This window comes from Pistacia vera, unplaced genomic scaffold, assembly GCF_008641045.1.
Source record: "Pistacia vera cultivar Batoury unplaced genomic scaffold, PisVer_v2 Contig720, whole genome shotgun sequence".
NCBI classification, from domain to species: domain Eukaryota; kingdom Viridiplantae; phylum Streptophyta; class Magnoliopsida; order Sapindales; family Anacardiaceae; genus Pistacia; species Pistacia vera.
In genome coordinates, this window is record NW_022196580.1 from 427058 (window position 1) to 445622 (window position 18565).

The 18565-nt window shown below is 38.9% G+C and overlaps 3 protein-coding genes and 1 pseudogene across 3 annotated transcripts; all 4 read left to right on the forward strand.

Annotated features, from left to right (window-relative positions):
* Window positions 1-1971, forward strand: LOC116114709 (L-type lectin-domain containing receptor kinase I.8-like). The gene is given in 3 exon segments (XM_031400843.1): window positions 1-1609; window positions 1612-1742; window positions 1744-1971. Coding segments are annotated over 3 exon segments (1968 nt in total).
* A 1536-nt stretch (window positions 1972-3507) lies between these two features.
* On the forward strand, window positions 3508-5517 carry LOC116114700 (probable L-type lectin-domain containing receptor kinase I.6). Its single transcript, XM_031400837.1, has one exon. It carries the CDS (start codon window positions 3508-3510, stop codon window positions 5515-5517), a length of 2010 nt encoding a protein of 669 aa, XP_031256697.1.
* Window positions 5518-9241: 3724 nt separating this feature from the next.
* On the forward strand, window positions 9242-11679 carry LOC116114710. Its single transcript, XM_031400844.1, has 2 exons — window positions 9242-9486; window positions 11103-11679. Exons 1-2 carry the CDS (start codon window positions 9242-9244, stop codon window positions 11677-11679), a joined length of 822 nt encoding a protein of 273 aa, XP_031256704.1.
* A 2477-nt stretch (window positions 11680-14156) lies between these two features.
* LOC116114712 lies at window positions 14157-17023 on the forward strand (annotated as a pseudogene).
* The last annotated feature ends 1542 nt before the right edge of the window (window positions 17024-18565 follow it).

Genomic DNA, 18565 nt, shown 5'->3' on the forward strand with positions numbered 1-18565 from the left:
ATGGCTGCAGCTCAATATCTTTATTTGTGGGTAGTCTTCAATTTATCATTGTTCTTGGCCTTGGCTAAAGAAGAAAACCAGTTCATCTACCATGGTTTCAACAACTCGAAACTGCAACTGGGTGGCTTGGCAAAGATTCTTCCCAATGGTCTATTGCGGCTTACAAACACTTCTGAGCTTGAAAGCGGTTATGCTTTCTACCCTTCTCCTTTCAAATTCAACTCATCTTTCTCTCAAACCCTTTCGTTTTCCACAACTTTCGTGTTTGCCATGGTTTCAAAAGCAGTTAATTTTGGAGGCAATGGCTTGGCTTTTTTCATCTCACCGTCTATGAACTTCACTGGCGCTGTCGCAGGTGCATATTTGGGTCTCTTCAATCTTACAAACAATGGCCAGCCTATTAACCACATCTTGGCGGTTGAGCTTGATACTGTATAAATCCCTGAATTTTATGACATAGATGGAAACCATGTTGGAATTGATGTGAACAGCCTCATCTCTAATCAATCTGCTACAGCAAGTTACTTTTCCAATAAAGAAGAAAAGAAGGAAACTTTGGAGTTAGGAAGTGGAAAACCAATCCAGATTTGGATAGACTATGATGGAACAGAAAAATTATTCAATGTAACAATAGCTCCACTGAAAATTCCAAAACCAAACAGGTCTCTGCTCTCAAAACATCTCGATCTCTCCGAAGTTCTATTGGAGTCTATGTATGTTGGTCTCTCTGCAGCAACTGGTACGCGGATAAGTGATCACTATATTCTCGGATGGAGCTTCAACAAAAGTGGACCCGCACAAAACCTTGATATTTCAAAGCTTCCTCCTCCTCCTCCACCTGAGAAAACCAGTGAGGGCCTAGATCGAACTATTACTGTTTTGCTTGTGGCAATAGCGGTTGTGCTGATAACAGTTGGTGGAGCTGTTTACATTGTGAGGAAGAAGAAATATGAAGAAGTATATGAGGACTGGGAAAAAGAATATGGTCCCCATAGGCTCTCCTATAAGAAGCTCTACAAAGCAACCAAAGGTTTCAAAGAAAAAGAGGTTATTGGACAAGGAGGTTTTGGACAGGTGTACAGAGGTGTTCTTCCTTCTAATGTACAAATCGCAGTCAAGAGAATCAACCATAACTCAAACGAAGGGATGAAGCAATTTGTGGCCGAGACTGTGAGCATGAGAAGGCTAAGGCATAGGAATTTGGTTCAACTCCGGGGCTATTGCAGGCGTAGGGAGGAACTTCTATTGGTCTATGATTATATGCCTAATGGAAGCCTTGACAAAATCTTATATGGCGATACAAAACCAAACCTTAATTGGTTTCAGAGATTCCGGATTCTCAGAGGAGTAGCTTCGGGCCTTCTTTATCTCCATGAAGAGTGGGAACAAGTTGTTCTGCATAGAGACATAAAAGCTGCCAACGTTCTTTCAGATGCTGATCTGAACGGAAAGTTAGGAGATTTTGGGCTTGCTAGATTACATGATCATGTTAGTAATGCACAAACCACCAGCCTGGTAGGAACTGTTGGTTATCTAGCTCCAGAGCTGCTTAAGACTGGAAAGGCAACTACTAGCACTGATGTATTTGCTTTCGGAGCTTTTATGCTTGAGGTGCTTGTGGGAGGAGGCCTATAGAGCCTGGCATGGTAGATTTGGCTGCTTGGGTCATTGATTGCTGGAAAAGAGGAGCAATTCTAGATGTTAGTGACCCTAGATTGGAAGGTATGTATGTGGACGAGCAAAATGGAGTTGGTTCTTAAACTTGGCCTCCTTTGTTCACACTCTAACCCAGAAACTAGGCCTAGCATGAAGCAGGTGACACAGTATCTGGATGGTGAAGCAAAATTGCCAAGTATAACACCAGAGAGCGCTGTGATAGGCGCAATAACAGCGAGGAATGAAGTTCCTGATATTGTTTTGTCATTTGATTCGTTGCCTGAGTATTTCTTCCCACACCTTGTCCACTGTTGATTCAATCCTCGTGCTGGGCCGCTGAATCAGGAGTTTTATGCAATAGCTACGTCCTTTGGACATATTATGGTTGGAGGGTACAGAGAATAAAGATTCCGAAATACTCTGTTTCTCTAACTTGTGAATTTGCAAAACTGGTACTACTTGTATCGCTATTGACTTGACTTGTTATTCTGTAAGATAATCTTGTTTTGCTGGCTAACAAACATCTATTCTAGTTTGGTTTAGCTTTTAACAGAAACCCCGAATGTGTATGTCTCCATATCATGATCAAAATAGCAAGCTGTGATATATAACCCATGAAAATGCTGTAGCCACATGGCTTAGAGTCAAGAAATAACTGTGTTGTAGGGTTTAAACAAAGGGCATCGGATTAATTTAGAAAGTTTCCCGCACCAGTCTCCACTTTTTGTCTCTTTTCATATATTATTCATTTAACAATATTTTTCCCTAAACGTGTTGAATGGTGATACCATGCTGGAAATGACGAAGTTGGCAGAAAAATTTGAACCGCATGTTTTACCGCCGTTTGGTCTCTCACTGTTCATGCAGAAGTAGTTTTTGGGTCACTGTTATGGATTGGTTCAGTGATGTGTTCAGGTGTATTAGGTGGTTAAATGTAATTTTACCTATGACTGTACGTGTATTAGTTGGTGTATTGTGTTTAAATTCAAAATATGTAATTCCATTAGGTGAAACAGTGGCGGGTGTTTTGTATAAGTTTATCCCTGTTTTTTGAATAAAAAACAGAGCATCAGTTTCCAGTCTTGGTTCTCTTTCTTTCATCTGTTGCAAACCTCGTCTTTTGGGTTGGGTTTGACACTGTACAAAGCCCTGATTTCCTGGAAATGATGCATTAGTTTAATAAAGATGGCAGTTACAGCTTTGTGGAAATTTTTGATTACTTGTATGTTTGACTTGCCTACATTCTTTAAAAAATGAAAGCTTCATTGCTGGGTTGAGGAGAATATGAAATTTAAATTGATGCCAGCAATATGTGACAAGTTCCATGGCTCTTGTTATAATATTACAGGTTATATTTATATATCAATGATTGTTGAGTGTATGACTACTGCAAATACTAGTTAATATTATCTTCTGCCGGTGACGTATTGGCTTTCATCAATTTCTAGAATCATTCAGCAGGCGAAAACAAAAGAATGTTTAACGCCTCCTTTCTTATTATAAAATATATTTATAAAAACTTGTATTAACTAACTAAACAATGTCTAAAGGTTCAAGTAAATATTACTGAGATTCTAAATATCAAATAAAGCATCATGCATAACCAATTAATGCATATCATACTATGTTATCTTCTTTGAATCTGCATTTCACTGGTAAGATATTATGCTGATAATGAGGATAGACACTATATCAGCTTTCACTGTGCCATTTAATAAGATAGGAAAACATATAAGTCAGAAGTTGACCTTTTCCTTTCATTATCTTTTAGAGTACGAAAAGTAAGTCTGAAGAGTTGAGAGATTAGTAAACAAGCAAAACGTCTCTCCTTGCAAGCACCTCTTTATCTCAATGGCGGCAGCTCACAGGTCACTTCTTCTTTGGATAGTTTTCAATGTCTACTTGATTTCCTTGACCTCAGCTCAAGATGAAAACCAGTTCATCTACCATGGCTTCAGCGAATCCAAGCTGCATCTGGATGGCATGGCAGAAATCCTCTCCAATGGTCTACTGCAGTTAACCAACGCTACCCAACTTCAAACGGGCCATGCTTTCTACCCATTTTCCTTCAAGTTCAACGTATCATCCTATAAATCTCTTTCTTTTTCAACCAATTTTGTATTTGGAATAGTTCCAGATCCTAATAATAAAAATAGTGGCCATGGCATGGCTTTTGTCATCTCACCATCCCTGGACTTAAGCAAAAGTAAGCCAACCTCATATTTGGGACTCTTCAATTCTTCAAACTATGGCCTTTCAACAAACCACATTTTGGCCGTTGAGCTTGATACTGTACAATCCGCTGAATATAATGATATAAATGGAAACCATGTGGGAATAGACGTAAACAACCTGGAGTCTAATGAATCTGCTACAGCCACTTATTTTTCCGATGAAGAAGTGAAGAACATAACCTTGGAGCTAGCAAGTGGAAATCCAATGCAGATATGGATTGACTTCGATGAAACGGAGAAATTACTCAATGTAACACTTTCTCCAATCAGAATCCCGAAACCAAACAGGCCCCTCTTGTCAACTTCCATTGATCTTTCTCAAATTTTCTTGGACTCTATGTATGTTGGTTTTTCTGCATCAACAGGTGAACTTGTAAGTGGCCAGTATATTCTTGGATGGAGTTTCAACAAAAGTGGACAAGCACAAAATCTTGATATTACGAAGCTTCCTTCACTTCCTGTCAGAGGATCAAAAAAACGAATTTTAAAGATTATTGCTTCCCTCATAGCAGCAGTGGTTGTGCTTATAGCAACTGGTGCAACAGTTTACATTTTTCAGAAGAAGAAATACGAAGAATTATGTGAAGACTGGGAAAGACAATATGGTCCTCATAGGTTCTCCTATAAGAATCTCTACAAAGCAACCAAAGGTTTCAATGACAAAGAGCTTATTGGAGAAGGAGGATTCGGTAAGGTTTACCGTGGTGTACTTCCTTCTTCCAATGAACAAATTGCAGTCAAGAAAGTCTCCCATGATTCCAAACAAGGGATGTCAGAATTTGTGGCCGAGATAGTCAGCATGGGAAGGCTAAGACATAGGAACTTGGTACAACTCCGTGGCTACTGCAGGAGAAGACAGGAACTTATATTAGTCTATGATTATATGTCTCACGGAAGTCTTGATAAAATGTTATATAGCGATACAAGACCAGGCCTTAATTGGTTTCAGCGATTTCGAATTCTCAGAGGAATAGCTTCTGGCCTTCTCTACCTTCATGAAGATGGGGAGCAAGTTGTTCTGCATAGAGATATAAAGCCTGGTAATATTCTTTTAGATGTTGACTTAAGTGGAAAATTAGGGGATTTCGGCCTTGCTAGGTTCTATGATCATGGTAGCACTCCAAAAACCACAAACCTGATAGGAACTTTGGGTTATCTGGCTCCAGAGCTTCTTAGGATTGGAAAGGCTACTACAAGCACAGATGTGTTTGCTTTTGGGGCTTGTATGCTTGAGGCAGCTTGTGGGAGGAAGCCTATGGCTATAGATCCTGAAAACCTAAATTTGGTTGATTGGGTCATTGATTGCTGGAAAAGAGGAAATATTCTTGATGCTGCTGATCCAAGATTGGAAGGTCTTTACGGAGAGGAGCAAATGGAGTTAGTTCTGAAACTAGGCCTGTTTTGCTCACACCCAAACCCAGCAGCTAGGCCGAGCATGAGGCAGGTGATGCAGAATCTGGATGGTGATGTCATGTTACCACATATAACACCTGATGGCCCTTTGATTGCTGCATTCACCGCAACTAATGAAGCTTCTAATGTTCTGGTGAATTTTTCTGAATTGTTGGAAAGGGGTTCTTCTCACACCATGTCAACTGTTGAATCAATTCTCATAGAAGGTCGTTGAATCAACCATCGTTTTGGAGTTTCATGTACACGTCTTTCATCTAAAAGGTGACTACTTAGTCCATGATTCATGCAAGCCCAGAAAAACTGACATTAACAGTAGAAAAGTGCCTAATCAAGGGTCATAAAGCTGCAGAAGACAAAACAAATAAAAGAGTTGTAAGTTTAATCTCATATGTATGATCCTTTTTTGTTCATAAAGAATCTCTTTTGCCTTGGTTAAGGTCTCGTGGTTTCTTTCTTTGTCTCTCTTTTTGTTTTTTCACTTTAAATGCGTACTCATGGAAAATAATATGAATGAAATTACACATCTCAAGCAGTGGTTTAAACATCTCATTTGAAGTGACTTTGTCTATAATATGAATTAGCACTTAGAATGCAAAATTTGGAATATCCATTAAGATGTGTAACATTACAATGACTTTTTTCTAACTAATATCATATACTAACCTCATGAGTCATGATACCATCTTGGGGTTTAGATCTCAGCATCTCAGGATTACACAAAATTTCCATCCCCTCAGATACGCCAGTTCAGTACCCCGCATTTTTTAAAGAAAAAAAATCACATCCAGTTTAATGGCTAATATAGAATGCAAAGCCAGTGGCCAACACACATCGTTCTACTAGAAGACAACATGCTGTCTTTGTTTAACTGCTGCGAACGACATCTCATTCATTTCTAGGACGACTTCTTGTGCCTTGGTAAGGACGATTTGTCCTTTATATCTTATTTGACTTGGATTATCGATCTTTGCCCCAAAGAAAGATACTCGGTGCAAAGCATCAATGGCCCACTTGCCTCCAAGTCGGAGCTCGGATCCTTCTATACGACATGTCAGAATATGTTCCTCCAAGTCGAAGCTCGTATCCTTCGATACGACATGTCACACTATAAAACTATTTGTTAAAATTCCTTAGACAAAACTTATTGGGGCCGGGCCTACGCTTGACGTGGCTATCATCAGGAAGCAATGAATTCGTTCCCTTGAATACAAATGTGGGCATCTGTTTGATAATTGAATTTGGAACCAAGGAGAGATGCACTATACTTTTGGGGCTTTAGATATTTTTGGAACCTGTCTTTCATGCCTATTTTTTGTACATCACTTATAGTTGAAGCTTATTTCCTGTGAGTTATTAGTCATTGTACGTTATTTAATTTTACCCGGAAATTTAAGTTGAAGAAACTTCAAATTTTGGTGTCGTAAGTGACTTCTCAGAGGAGAAGCTTCGGGCCTTCTTTATCTCCACGAAGAGTAGGAACAGGTTGTTCTGCATAGAGACATAAAAGCTGCCAACGTTTTTAGATGCCGAACTGAACGGAAAGTTGGGAGATTTTGGGCTTGCTAGATTACATGATCCTGGTAGCAATCCACAAACCACCAGCCTGGTAGGAACTGTTGGTTATCTAGCTCCAGAGCTGCTTAAGACTGGAAAGGCAACTACTAGCACTGATGTATTTCCTTTTGGAGCTTTTATGCTTGAGATTGCTTGTGGAAGGAGGCCGATAGAGCCTGGAATATAGATTTGGCTGATTGGGTCATTGATTGCTGGAAAGAGGAGCAATTCTAGATGTTAGTGACCCTAGATTTGAATGTATATATGTGGAAGAGCAAATGGAGTTGGTTCTTAAACTTGCTCTCTTTTGTTCAGACTCTAACCCAGAAACTTGGCCTAGCATGAAGCAGGTGACGCAGTATCTGGATGGTGAAGCAAAATTGCCAAGTATAACACCAGATAGCGCTGTGATAGGCGCAATAACAGCGAGGTATGAAGCTCCTGATATTGTTTTGTCATTTGATTCGTTGCCTGGAAATATTTCTTCCCACACCTTGTCCACTGTTGATTCAATCCTCGTGCTGGGCCGCTGAATCTAGAGTTTTATGCAATAGCTGCGTCCTTTGGACATATTATGGTTGGAGGGTAGAGAGAAATATTCAAAGATTCTGAAATACTCTGTTTCTCTAACTTGTGAATTTGTAAAACTGGTATTGACTTGTTATTCTGTAAGATAATCTTGTTTTGCTGGCTAATACACGTCGACTCTAGTTTAGCTTTTAACAGAAACCCAGAATGTGTATGTCTCCATATCATTATAAAAATAGCAAGCTGTGATATATAACCCATGAAAATGCTGTAACTACATGGCTTAGAGTCAAGAAATAACTGTGTTGTAGGGTTTAAACAAAGGGCATTAGATTAATTTAGTAAGTTTCCTGCACCAGTCTCCACTTTTTTCATATATTATTCATTTAACAATAGTTGAGTACTTGTATGTTTGACTTGCCTACATTCTTTAAACAATCAAAGCTTCATTGCTGGGTTGAGGAGACTATGAAATTTACGCTGATGTGACAAGTTCAATGGCTCTTGTTATAATATTGCAGGTTATATTTATACATATCAACGATTGTTCAGTATACGAAAACAAAAGAATGTTTAACGCCTCCATTCTTATTCTTTTTTTATATGTATAAAAATTAGTATTCACTAACTAAACAAACTCATCAGGTTTAAGTAAGTCTTACTGAGATTCTAAATATCAAATAAAGTGATAGATCACATACAATGCAGGTCTACAATAGGCAAAGGAAGCATGGCAGAGGATCACAAGCTGGGCTGGCAAAACAGTACAGGACAGATGGCAACAAGACAGAGGACAGTCAGCACAAGACAAATGGCAATATGGGAGAGGAGCAGTACAACATTCTGTTATTGGAATACTAGACAGATGGCAATATGGGAGAGGAGCAGTACAACATTCTGTTATACTGGGCATTACAAAAAGACAGTAGATCATGAGGGAAAGGCAGAAGAGAAGACAAGGTTTATTGGGAGGCAGCTGGCCCTCGAAGCACAGCAGAGTTATCTTTTTTTCTTTGAATCTGTTTGAGTATTTTGAGTCCTTGATTTTGAGTACGCAGTAAGCTTTTATTCTGGTTTTTGTTTGCATTTCCAAAAGTGTAATACACAGTCTGAATAATTCAAATACAACCTTCAGTTCTTGAACTTTCTGTTACATTTCTTTTTTTTACTGTTACATTTCATTGTTGGGTTTGTTGAGTTGCTGAATCCTATCAATTGGTATTAGAGTGAGGTTGCCCGCGGGGTATGGTCAGTACTCGAATGGAAAATAGAATGGATGTTGTTGAGAAGGAGGTTATTGGGGTAAAGAGAGACATTTCTAAGTTGACAGAAACAGTGGCATCCATGAGGGAGATAATGATGGATGTGCAAAACTGGATGAGGTGTAAGGATGAACAGGATGAAGCTCACCATAGAGCAAAAGAAGAAAGATGACGGAAGGTTGAGGAAGAGACTTGTCAGAGGATGACGGGGCAAGAAGAAGACAACAACTCAGGCACGGGGAACCACCGCGATGAACCACCACCACCACCACCTCCTCCTTACCACAGAGGCTATCACCACCACGAAGGAGGAAACCGATGAGAGTGGGGAGGCAGAAAATTAGAACTCCCACTTTTTCCGACGAAGATCCGTATGGCTAGGTTTTTCATGTGGAAAGGTACTTCGCCCTTAATCAAGTTGCCTACGAGAGCAAGGTCCTCTCCACGGCGTTGTGCATGGAAGGGGAGGCCCTCCATTGGTATCAATGGAATGAATCTAGGACACCGGGACTAACGTGGACTGCGTTCAAGGTAGCTTTCCTGTAGAGATTCAGTGGTGCACAAGAAATCAGCCCGCTGGAACTGCTTATGTCAATGAAGCAGATGGGAACTGTGTTGGATTATTGCCGGCGGTTTGAAGAAATTGCGACAATGACAGTAGGAGAAAGGGAGGATGTGCTTTCTACAGTGTTTTTGAATGGGTTACGACCTGAGATCAAAGCTGAAGTGAAGCTCCAGCAACCAGAAATTTTGGGTCGGCCAAATTCTTTAACTCAAATTTCAGTTCTAGCCCAAAGAGTGGAAGAAAGAAATTCAATCTTGGAAGAGGCCAAAGGAGGGTTGGGCCAACAAGGAAAATTTGGGGGAATTAGTCATGGCCTACGTTTTAACTTAAACCCAACTGGAATGGAAGAACAAAAAAGAGCCCAAACACACATAACCCAAACCCACATAACCCAACCCAGCACCACCCAAACACATTCAATATACCAACAATGCTACGGACACTGAAAACTTGCACCGAAATTGTGTACCAGCTTACGTGTACCAGGCCTCTGATTTTTTTAACAATTTTTTTCTAGTGAACGGCTGTCCATCAAATTTGGACGGTCGTTCACTCAGATGGACTCCCGTCCATATTATATGGACGGGGGTCCATCTACAAGGGACGGGTGTCCCCATTTAAAGTATGTCCGTCCCTAAATAAAATACAATTAAACAAATTTGTTAAACATTAGGGACGGCCGTCCATCCATTATGGACGGCCGTCCATTACTTTTGGACGGGCGCCCACAAATAATGGACGCCCATCCTTGACCCAAATATGAAAAAATATATATATATATATATTCAGCTCATGCAGGTCGTGCTCATGCAGTTCGTTTAAGTAAAGCTCATGCAGTTCGTGCTCATGCAGTTCGTTTTAAGTAAAGCTCATGCAGCTCGTTTTAAGTAAAAACCATTGGGGACGGGCATCCATAAGTAATAGACGCCCGTCCATTCTTTTTGGATGGCCGTCCATTACTTTTGGATGGGCGCCCACAAATAATGGACGCCCGTCCTTGACCCAAATATGAAAAAAAAAAAAAAATATATATTCAGCTCATGCAGGTCATCTCATGCAGTTTGTTTAAGTAAAGCTCATGCAGTTCGTTTTAAGCAAAACTCATGCAGTTCGTTTAAGTAAAGCTCATGCAGTTCGTTTAAGTAAAGCTCATGCAGTTCGTTTTAAGTAAAGCTCATGCATCTCGTTTTAAGTAAAAACCATTGTGGACGGGCGTTTATAAGTAATAGACGCCCATCCATTCTTTATGGACGGTCGTCCAACTTTTATGGACGCCCATCCATAAATAATGGACGGGCGTCCATTACTTAAGGACGCCCGTCCTTTCTTTTGCTTTAAAAAATAAAAATAAAACAAAGGACGGCCGTCCATAAATGGTGGACTAGCATCCCGTTATTGTGGACGGGCGTCCATAATTAATGGACGGTCGTCCCTTATGTAAAGGATGGTCGTCCCACCCTTATGGACGCTCGTCCTTTACTGTAATCAAAATAAAATAAAATAAAAGTCGCGTTTTAGGTTAAAATTTTTGGGGAAGTTTCAAAAATTAAAACACGCAGCCACTCACATGGACTCCCGTCCATATTATATTGTTAAAAAAATCAGAGGCCTGATATACGTAAGCCAGTACATATTTTTGGTGCAAGTTTTTTGGTGTCCGTAGCATTGTTGTTCAATATACAATACAAAGATTCAGCCCTAAAACACAAATTGTAGGCATGTTTCCACCGAGAACAATTCCAGTTACGCGTCAACTCCAACAGACACCTTTAGATCTTCCAACTTTCAGCGAGATTTTCCTTTCTGGAGGTTGACAGAATCCGAGATCCAGAGAAAGAGAGAAAAGGGATTATGTTATAGATGTGATGCAAAATTTTCACCTGGACATAGGTGCAGTGAGAAACAGTTTCAGATTGTTTTTCTTGAGGGAGAACATGATGATCCAGAGCAGCAGGAAGAAGAGGAAAAAGAGGAAGTTGCAATTGAACAAAATCAAAGCCATGTGGAGCTATCCATCAGCTCGGTGGTGGGAATACAGGGGCCAAAAACAATGAATCTTAAAGGGAGTCCCTACGGTAAAGAATTAATTGTGTTGATTGATAGTGGGGCTTCCCACAATTTCATTGGTTTGGAGGCAGTGGGTAGGTTGGAATTACTAGTGGTTACAACCCCATCTTTCAGAGTCAGAGTGGGAGATGGTTATCGAGTGACATGTCAGGGGGAATGTAAAGCGGTTCTGCTGGAATTACAAGGAATGGTTGTGGTTCAAGATTTTTTTTCTTTTGAAATGGGGAGCACTGATGTAGTACTCAGGATGGCGTGGTTGGAGACTTTAGGGGAAACGGGAATTAATTGGAAGAAGCAGACTATGAAGTTCAAAGTAGGAGAGCGAATGGTACAACTACGAGGGGATCCTTCCTTAAGCAAAACACTAGTGTCTTTGAAGGCCATGATTAAGATTGTATAGAGGGAAGGACAAGGAGTGTTAATCGAGTTTGGGGAGACTCATTTATGCCTTGCAATACTCTACCTAAACTTCATGCTAAAACTGTAAATACGCAGCTATCAAGATCCTAGGTTCAAAATTATTGCTGTCAAGATTAACAAGAAATGTGGTGAGCTATCTAATTCCCGTTATCATGGATTATATGTAGGCTTGAATAGAGATAAATTTTAAATGATTGATGTTGATGTGTGCTTTTGACATCAATGACCTCGCATGTGTAAAGTGTTAAGTAGGTCTTAGAAATTAGATGTGATTGACTTGAGATTTGGATTAAGGTCACAGTAACATGCAAAGACTAAATAATAAATGAGACAGTGACAATTTTATTGTGGTTCAAATGCTTAGAGTGATTCCTACATTGACTATTTTCTTTTATATGAGTGTTTTTGGTTATAAGCTAGGTTACAATAGGTCATGAACTGCAAACATAAGTACAAGAGCTTGGAATTAAGAGAGAATATTAAGCCAGTCTTTTTCTCGTAGGTTGTCTTTACTATTTGCTTTTATAAAAGTCCAAGATCTCGATTTTGTGAGAGGGAGTCTTCTATTTATAGCCATTAAATTCAAGGTAATGATTATAAGTTTACAAGTGGATAGGTGTCGTGTAAGTTCTTCCTTGCATCCTATTGGTAAGTTCTTCCTTGCATCCTATTGGTAAGTTCTTCCTTGCATCCTATTGGCTGATAACTTATGAAATGTCATTAAATTATATGGGGCTTAGATAGGTGTGCGGACCTTACTCATTTATAGACTAAACTTGAGCTTGCTGAGTTGGTGACAACCGTATTCTCTCTATCTTGGGGCGACGTGACAAATTCTAGATAGCGCAAAGCCTTCTTAATCTCTTATTGGTGCTAGCTGATAAGTTGCACAATTTGAGTGTTTTTAGGGTTGTTTTGATGTTAGTTCAGTTAATTTCTCATTTTTTTCTTTGTTTTGTTGTTAGTTTTTATTAAGTTTGAGATATGAATGGTTAGTTATTGATTTGGATGGCTTTTGTATTTTTCAGGCTTTGATTGAGTAAATTAGAGCATTGGAATGAAATTGGGACTTAATGCTCAAAAAAGTTGAGACTATCTAACATTCTTGAAGGCCACGGTCATGCCTTGGTGGTTCACCATGGCCATGGTAGTGGAATTAAGATAAAACAAAGAGACCAGAAAGCACCACGGCCTAGACTGTGGTGACTTAAATTTGGATTGATTCAATTGCCTTGATGATGTTTCGAATAGGGAAATTAGGGTTTATTGCTTAATTCATATTCATAATTGTTTTATGGGAATAACATTGCACAACATATTAAAACTAAAAGTAATTGAATAGAGATTCTAGGATTAATTTGTGGTCCACCTAATTCATAACCGAATAGGGTGAATTAGTTGTAAGAGATTGATGAATTTATGCTTATTAATTTTAGAGTAAACGAATAGGGATCTGTATTTAGTTGAATATTTTTCCTGAATAAGGATAATTGGTCTTAAAAGAATCCTACCAATTCATAGCACAAACGGGTTAAGAGTAGTTGTCAAGCATAATTAGGAGGAAATTTGCACCCTAACTTCATTAATTTTGCAAAGTTCTTCACATTGTTTATTTGTTTAATTTAGTTATTTCTAATTCATTAGTTTTACACTTTAAACTTTCATTTTCTCAAATAACATGTAGGCAGCTTTAGGTAATTACGAATATTTGCTTTGATTTCTGTGGGACGATACTCAAACTTATCATTTTATTACTTGAACACGACTAATGCACTTACTAGGATTGATTTAGTCACATCACTCACTGATGTAAGCTTACATCAGCCTGATTTTTTAGGCATAACAATTGACATCCCTGATTCCTTAAAATTAATAATACTAGAATAACATCCAAAAAACCTAGAGATTAGCATATAACAATGATGTGGTTTGTTTTCAACCAAGTGGTTGAAGAACAGGATATCTACAAATTGGTCTGAATTTGTTTATATACTTGGATAGTCATGAAAAATAACAAAATTGACTTATATTGGTCGTTAGTATTTGTTGGCAGAAGATCAATTTTTTCTTTTTTGTGACCAAGGTGTCTAAGTCAGGTTGGGTGCACCTCAACTAATCCCCTGGGGTCCTGAAGTTGACAGCTAGGAAAATTCTCTCAGTGGTCATCCCTATTAACAACCCAAATGGTTTGAACCTAGGATCTCTCAAGTAATACATCCAAGAGCCCTACTTGACTAGTGGGTCACCCAGTGGTGGTTAGAAGATCAATTTTTACTTCTTCTGGAATTCATTAAGTGATGTGAATCCAGTTTAGACCCTTGAATTGAAATCCTGAGTTGGCAGGTTAATATTTTCTCCTATGTTCTTGCAGTCCAAGACTACACTATCATAGACATAGATCAACATTTCAATTTTCTTTAAACAAATATTCATCTCTCAGAAATTTGAAACAACCTACAACTGGATGAAATCTACAATCATGGTTTCCATGAAGCCAATCTACAACTGGATGAAATCTCAATAATCCACCCCAAAGGTCTATTGCAGCTAACCAACACTTCTCAGAGGCAAACTGGTCATGCTTTTTATCCATTCCCATTCAAATTGAACACATCTTCCCCTGAATCTCTTTCCTTTTCCACGAATTTTGTTTTTGCCATAGTTCCAGAATGGGTTAATACGGGAGGCCATGGCATAGCTTTTGTCATCTCACCGTCTATGAACTTTACTGGCACTGTTGCAGGTTCTTATTTGGGACTTTTCAATCGTAAAAACAATGGCCAGCCTACAAACCACATCTTAGCGATCGAGTTTGATACTGTACAAAACCCTGCATTTTATGACATAGATGGAAACCATGTGGGAATTGATGTGAACGGCTTGATTTCTAATGAATCTGCTACAGTAACTTATTATTCGAATGAAGAACGGAAGAACCAAAGCTTAGTGCTCATGAGTGGAGATCCAATACAGGTTTGGATAGACTACGATGGTGCTGAAAAATTACTCAATGTGACTCTCTCTCCTGTTCGAATCGCAAAACCAGAAAGACCTCTCTTGTCAACGCCCCTCAATCTTTCTGAATTTCTCTTGGACTCTATGTATGTCGGTTTCTCAGCAGCAACTGGCACAATTACAAGTGACCATTATATTCTAGGATGGAGCTTCAACGGAAGCGGACAAGCACAAAACATTGATGTCTCCAAGCTTCCTCCTGTTCCTGCACACGGGAAAGCAAGTAAGAAACCTGCACTACTGATAATTGTTTTGATTGTAGTAGCGGTGGCTGTGTTTTTTATAGTAGTCATTGTAGCTGCTTACATTGTGTGGAAGAAGAAATATGAAGAAGTATGTGAAGACTGGGAAAGGGAATATGGCCCTCAAAGGTTCCCCTATAAGAATCTCTATAAAGCAACTAGAGGTTTCAAGGACAGAGAGCTTATTGGAAAAGGAGGTTTTGGAAACGTTTACAGAGGCGTCCTTCCTTCTAATGAACAAATCGCAGTCAAGAGAGTCTCTCACGATTCGAAACAAGGGATGAAGGAATTTGTGGCTGAGATTGTTAGCATGGGAAGGCTAAGGCATAGGAACTTGGTGCAACTCCGTGGCTATTGCAGGCGAAAGGGAGAATTTATTTTGGTCTATGATTATATGCCAAACNTGTTGATTATAAAAGATATGAATATCTGATACCATCCGTTTTTGGATTTTATGAACATACAAGTTAGCTTTCAGATTTTCAAATGTATACATATATATATCTTATGTGTTTATGCTTTCAAAATGAGTCCAAGCGAATGTTTTTATGAAAAACGTATTTAGAATACAGGTTTTTAGATTCCCACACGGCACGTCTTGGCCGCCCGAGTATCATAGGTGCGCCCGGAGCTTATGGGGTAGGGTGGGTCGAGGCAGGTCGTGTCAGGTTTGGATAGACTATGATGGTGCTTAAAAATTACTCGATGTGACACTCTCTCCTAATGGAATTGCAAAACCAAAAACACCTCTCTTGTCAACACCCCTCAATCTTTTTGAAGTACTCTTGGACTCTATGTATGTTGGTTTCTCAGCAGCAACTGGCAAAATTACAAGTGACCATTATATTCTAGGATGGAGCTTCAACAGAAGCGGACAAGCACAAAACCTTGATGTCTCCAAGCTTCCTCCTGTTCCTGCACACGGGAAAGCAAGTAAGAAACCAGGACTACTGATGATTGTTTTGGTTGTAGTAGCAGTGGCTGTGGCTGTGTTATTGATAGTATTAATTGTAGCTGCTTACATTGTATGGAAGAAGAAATATGAAGAAGTATATGAAGACTGGGAAAGGGAATATGGTCCTCAAATAAGAATCTCTACAAAGCAACCAAAGGTTTCAAGGACACAGAGCTTATAGGAAAAGGAGGTTTTGGAAAGGTTTATAGAGGCGTCCTTCCTTCTAATGAACAAATTGCAGTCAAGAGAGTCTCTCATGGTTCGAATCAAGGAATGAAGGAATTTGTGGTCGAAATAATAAGCATGGGAAGGCTAAGGCATAGGAACTTGGTGCAACTCCGTGGCTATTGCAGGTGAAAGGGAGAATTTATTTTGGTCTATGATTATATGCCAAACGGAAGCCTAGACCAATTATTACACAACAATACAGATCAAAATCTTAATTGGTTTCAGCTATTTCGAGTCATTAGAGGAATAGCTTCTGGCCTTCTTTACCTCCATGAAGAATTGGAACAAGTTGTTCTACATAGAGATATAAAACCAGGTAATGTTCTATTGGATGCCGAACTAAATGGGAGGTTAGGTGATTTTGGCCTAGCTAAACTATATGACCACGATAGCAATCCGCAAACCACTAACCTTGTGGGAACTGTAGGTTATTTGGCTCCAGAGCTCATTAGAACTGGAAAGGCAACTACCAGCATGGATGTATTTGCTTTTGGGGCTTTCATGCTTGAGGTGGCTTGTGGAAGGAGGCCTGTAGAGCAACAAGGTTATGGAGTGGTATATTTGGTTGAATGGGTAATCAATTGCTGGAAAAGAGGAGCTATCATCAATCCAGTGATCCAAGATTAGAAGGTATTTACGCAGAGGAGCAAATGGAGTTGATATTGAAACTAGGGTTGTTTTGTTCACACCCTAACCCCGTAGTCAGGCCTAACATGAGACAGGTGATGCAGTATCTTGACAGCGATGCTACACTGCCAGATATATCACCTGATAGCAGTTCAATTGATGTGTTCATAACTGGAAATGAAACTTCTAATAGTGTAATGTCACTTCCCTCATTATTCGAAAGTAACAGTGATTCAATCCTCACAGAAGGTCGTTGAATCAAATATCTTACATGTAATGACAACTTTCTTTGGACCAATCTACAGCTTTCTGAGAATTTCTCAAACTGGTAGTTCTTGTATTAATTCTGCTTGTCACTGTATTCTGTAAGTCAATCTGATTTCAATTGAGCACAATGGCCTACTCCATATCTATGTTAGAATAGCTATAATATAACCCAAGAAAAGTTAAAAAGTAATCCCAGAGGTCACAATCAAGTTGTTTGGTTTGCCTTAAAAAGATATGAGAACAATTTAGTAACTTTAACTATTTTCAATGTTGTAGGTGAATCTTGAACTAAGGGCCAATTTAAGATTGTTGTAGCTTTAAACTTAGTCACATACCAGTCTCACTTATAGTTGATTAATAAGCTACAACAATCTCAAACATGCACTAAATTTATTCAGACTGCCCGAAGAGGTTGAGCCTAGGACTGAACCTCCATTGCCAATCCGTTCACGCATTATTGTCTGCTGCATCATAGATGCTTAAAACATTGCAGATATCCTTCTGTTAGCATTTTAAACTTTCAAACATGACAATAATAAATCCACCAAAAAGAATACATTACTCTATTACAATATGGTTTTCTGTTTTTTCATGAATTGCATACAGACAAACCAAATATTAGATACCAAGTAAAAAATTCATTTTTACACAATTCATATAGACCCAGTTAGCATAATTTATTCATACTCATCATGCATCAATACCATAACATGAAGACACTTGGAATTTCTACAACTGAGTTAATGAAATAACATAAAATGAAAGAAAACAATCTCTAACTTACACGTAAAAATAAAAATATAATATTTGGTATACTGGTGCCTCGTGAGGTTTCACTTCAAAACTTTAGATTCAGTTTCTTCCAATCTTAAAACTTTGGTCTCTGGGACAATGAGGACTATGAACAAAACGGATAACAAGGCAATAGCACCAAAAAGGAGGAAAAGTGTGAGACATTTTTCCTAATGGGGTATGTCTATTTTCATAAGGGTTTGTATCTTCAAAAGATCATGTACCTTCTAAAGGTCATATCCATATCTTAAAGGGTTTTCTAAGAGGTACCTTCTCTTTCAAATGTTCCAAACAATCCTATATGAGAAGTAAGATTTTCTGTAAAAGTACACAACAAATTAGGCTACAATTCTAGTATAACCAAAACTCTCTCAAGTCTGCTTATATTTTGTGCATAACGCAAGCAAGTTCTTCATTATATCCTAAAGAAATTCTTTGATCCTATTTGCACTATAAAGGGGCGAAATTTCCTTTAAGAAAGTGGCATTAATACAGGCCTTGAAGTTGGTAGTCAATATCCTGGTTCTAACAAAAAGGTTCCCCGCTCCCAGCAACTCCAGCAGAATTAGCGAATGTTAATGCAGATCATCACTAAACCAGTTGAACAAAAATAGGAATCAAGGACAATGAACGAAGAACTTTTCAGAGGAATAGATTGCTAGAAATTGGATGAATACCTTCAATGGTGAGAATGCAAAGGTGACAATAGCATTTGAACCAAAGTTAGTAAGCATTGCAAG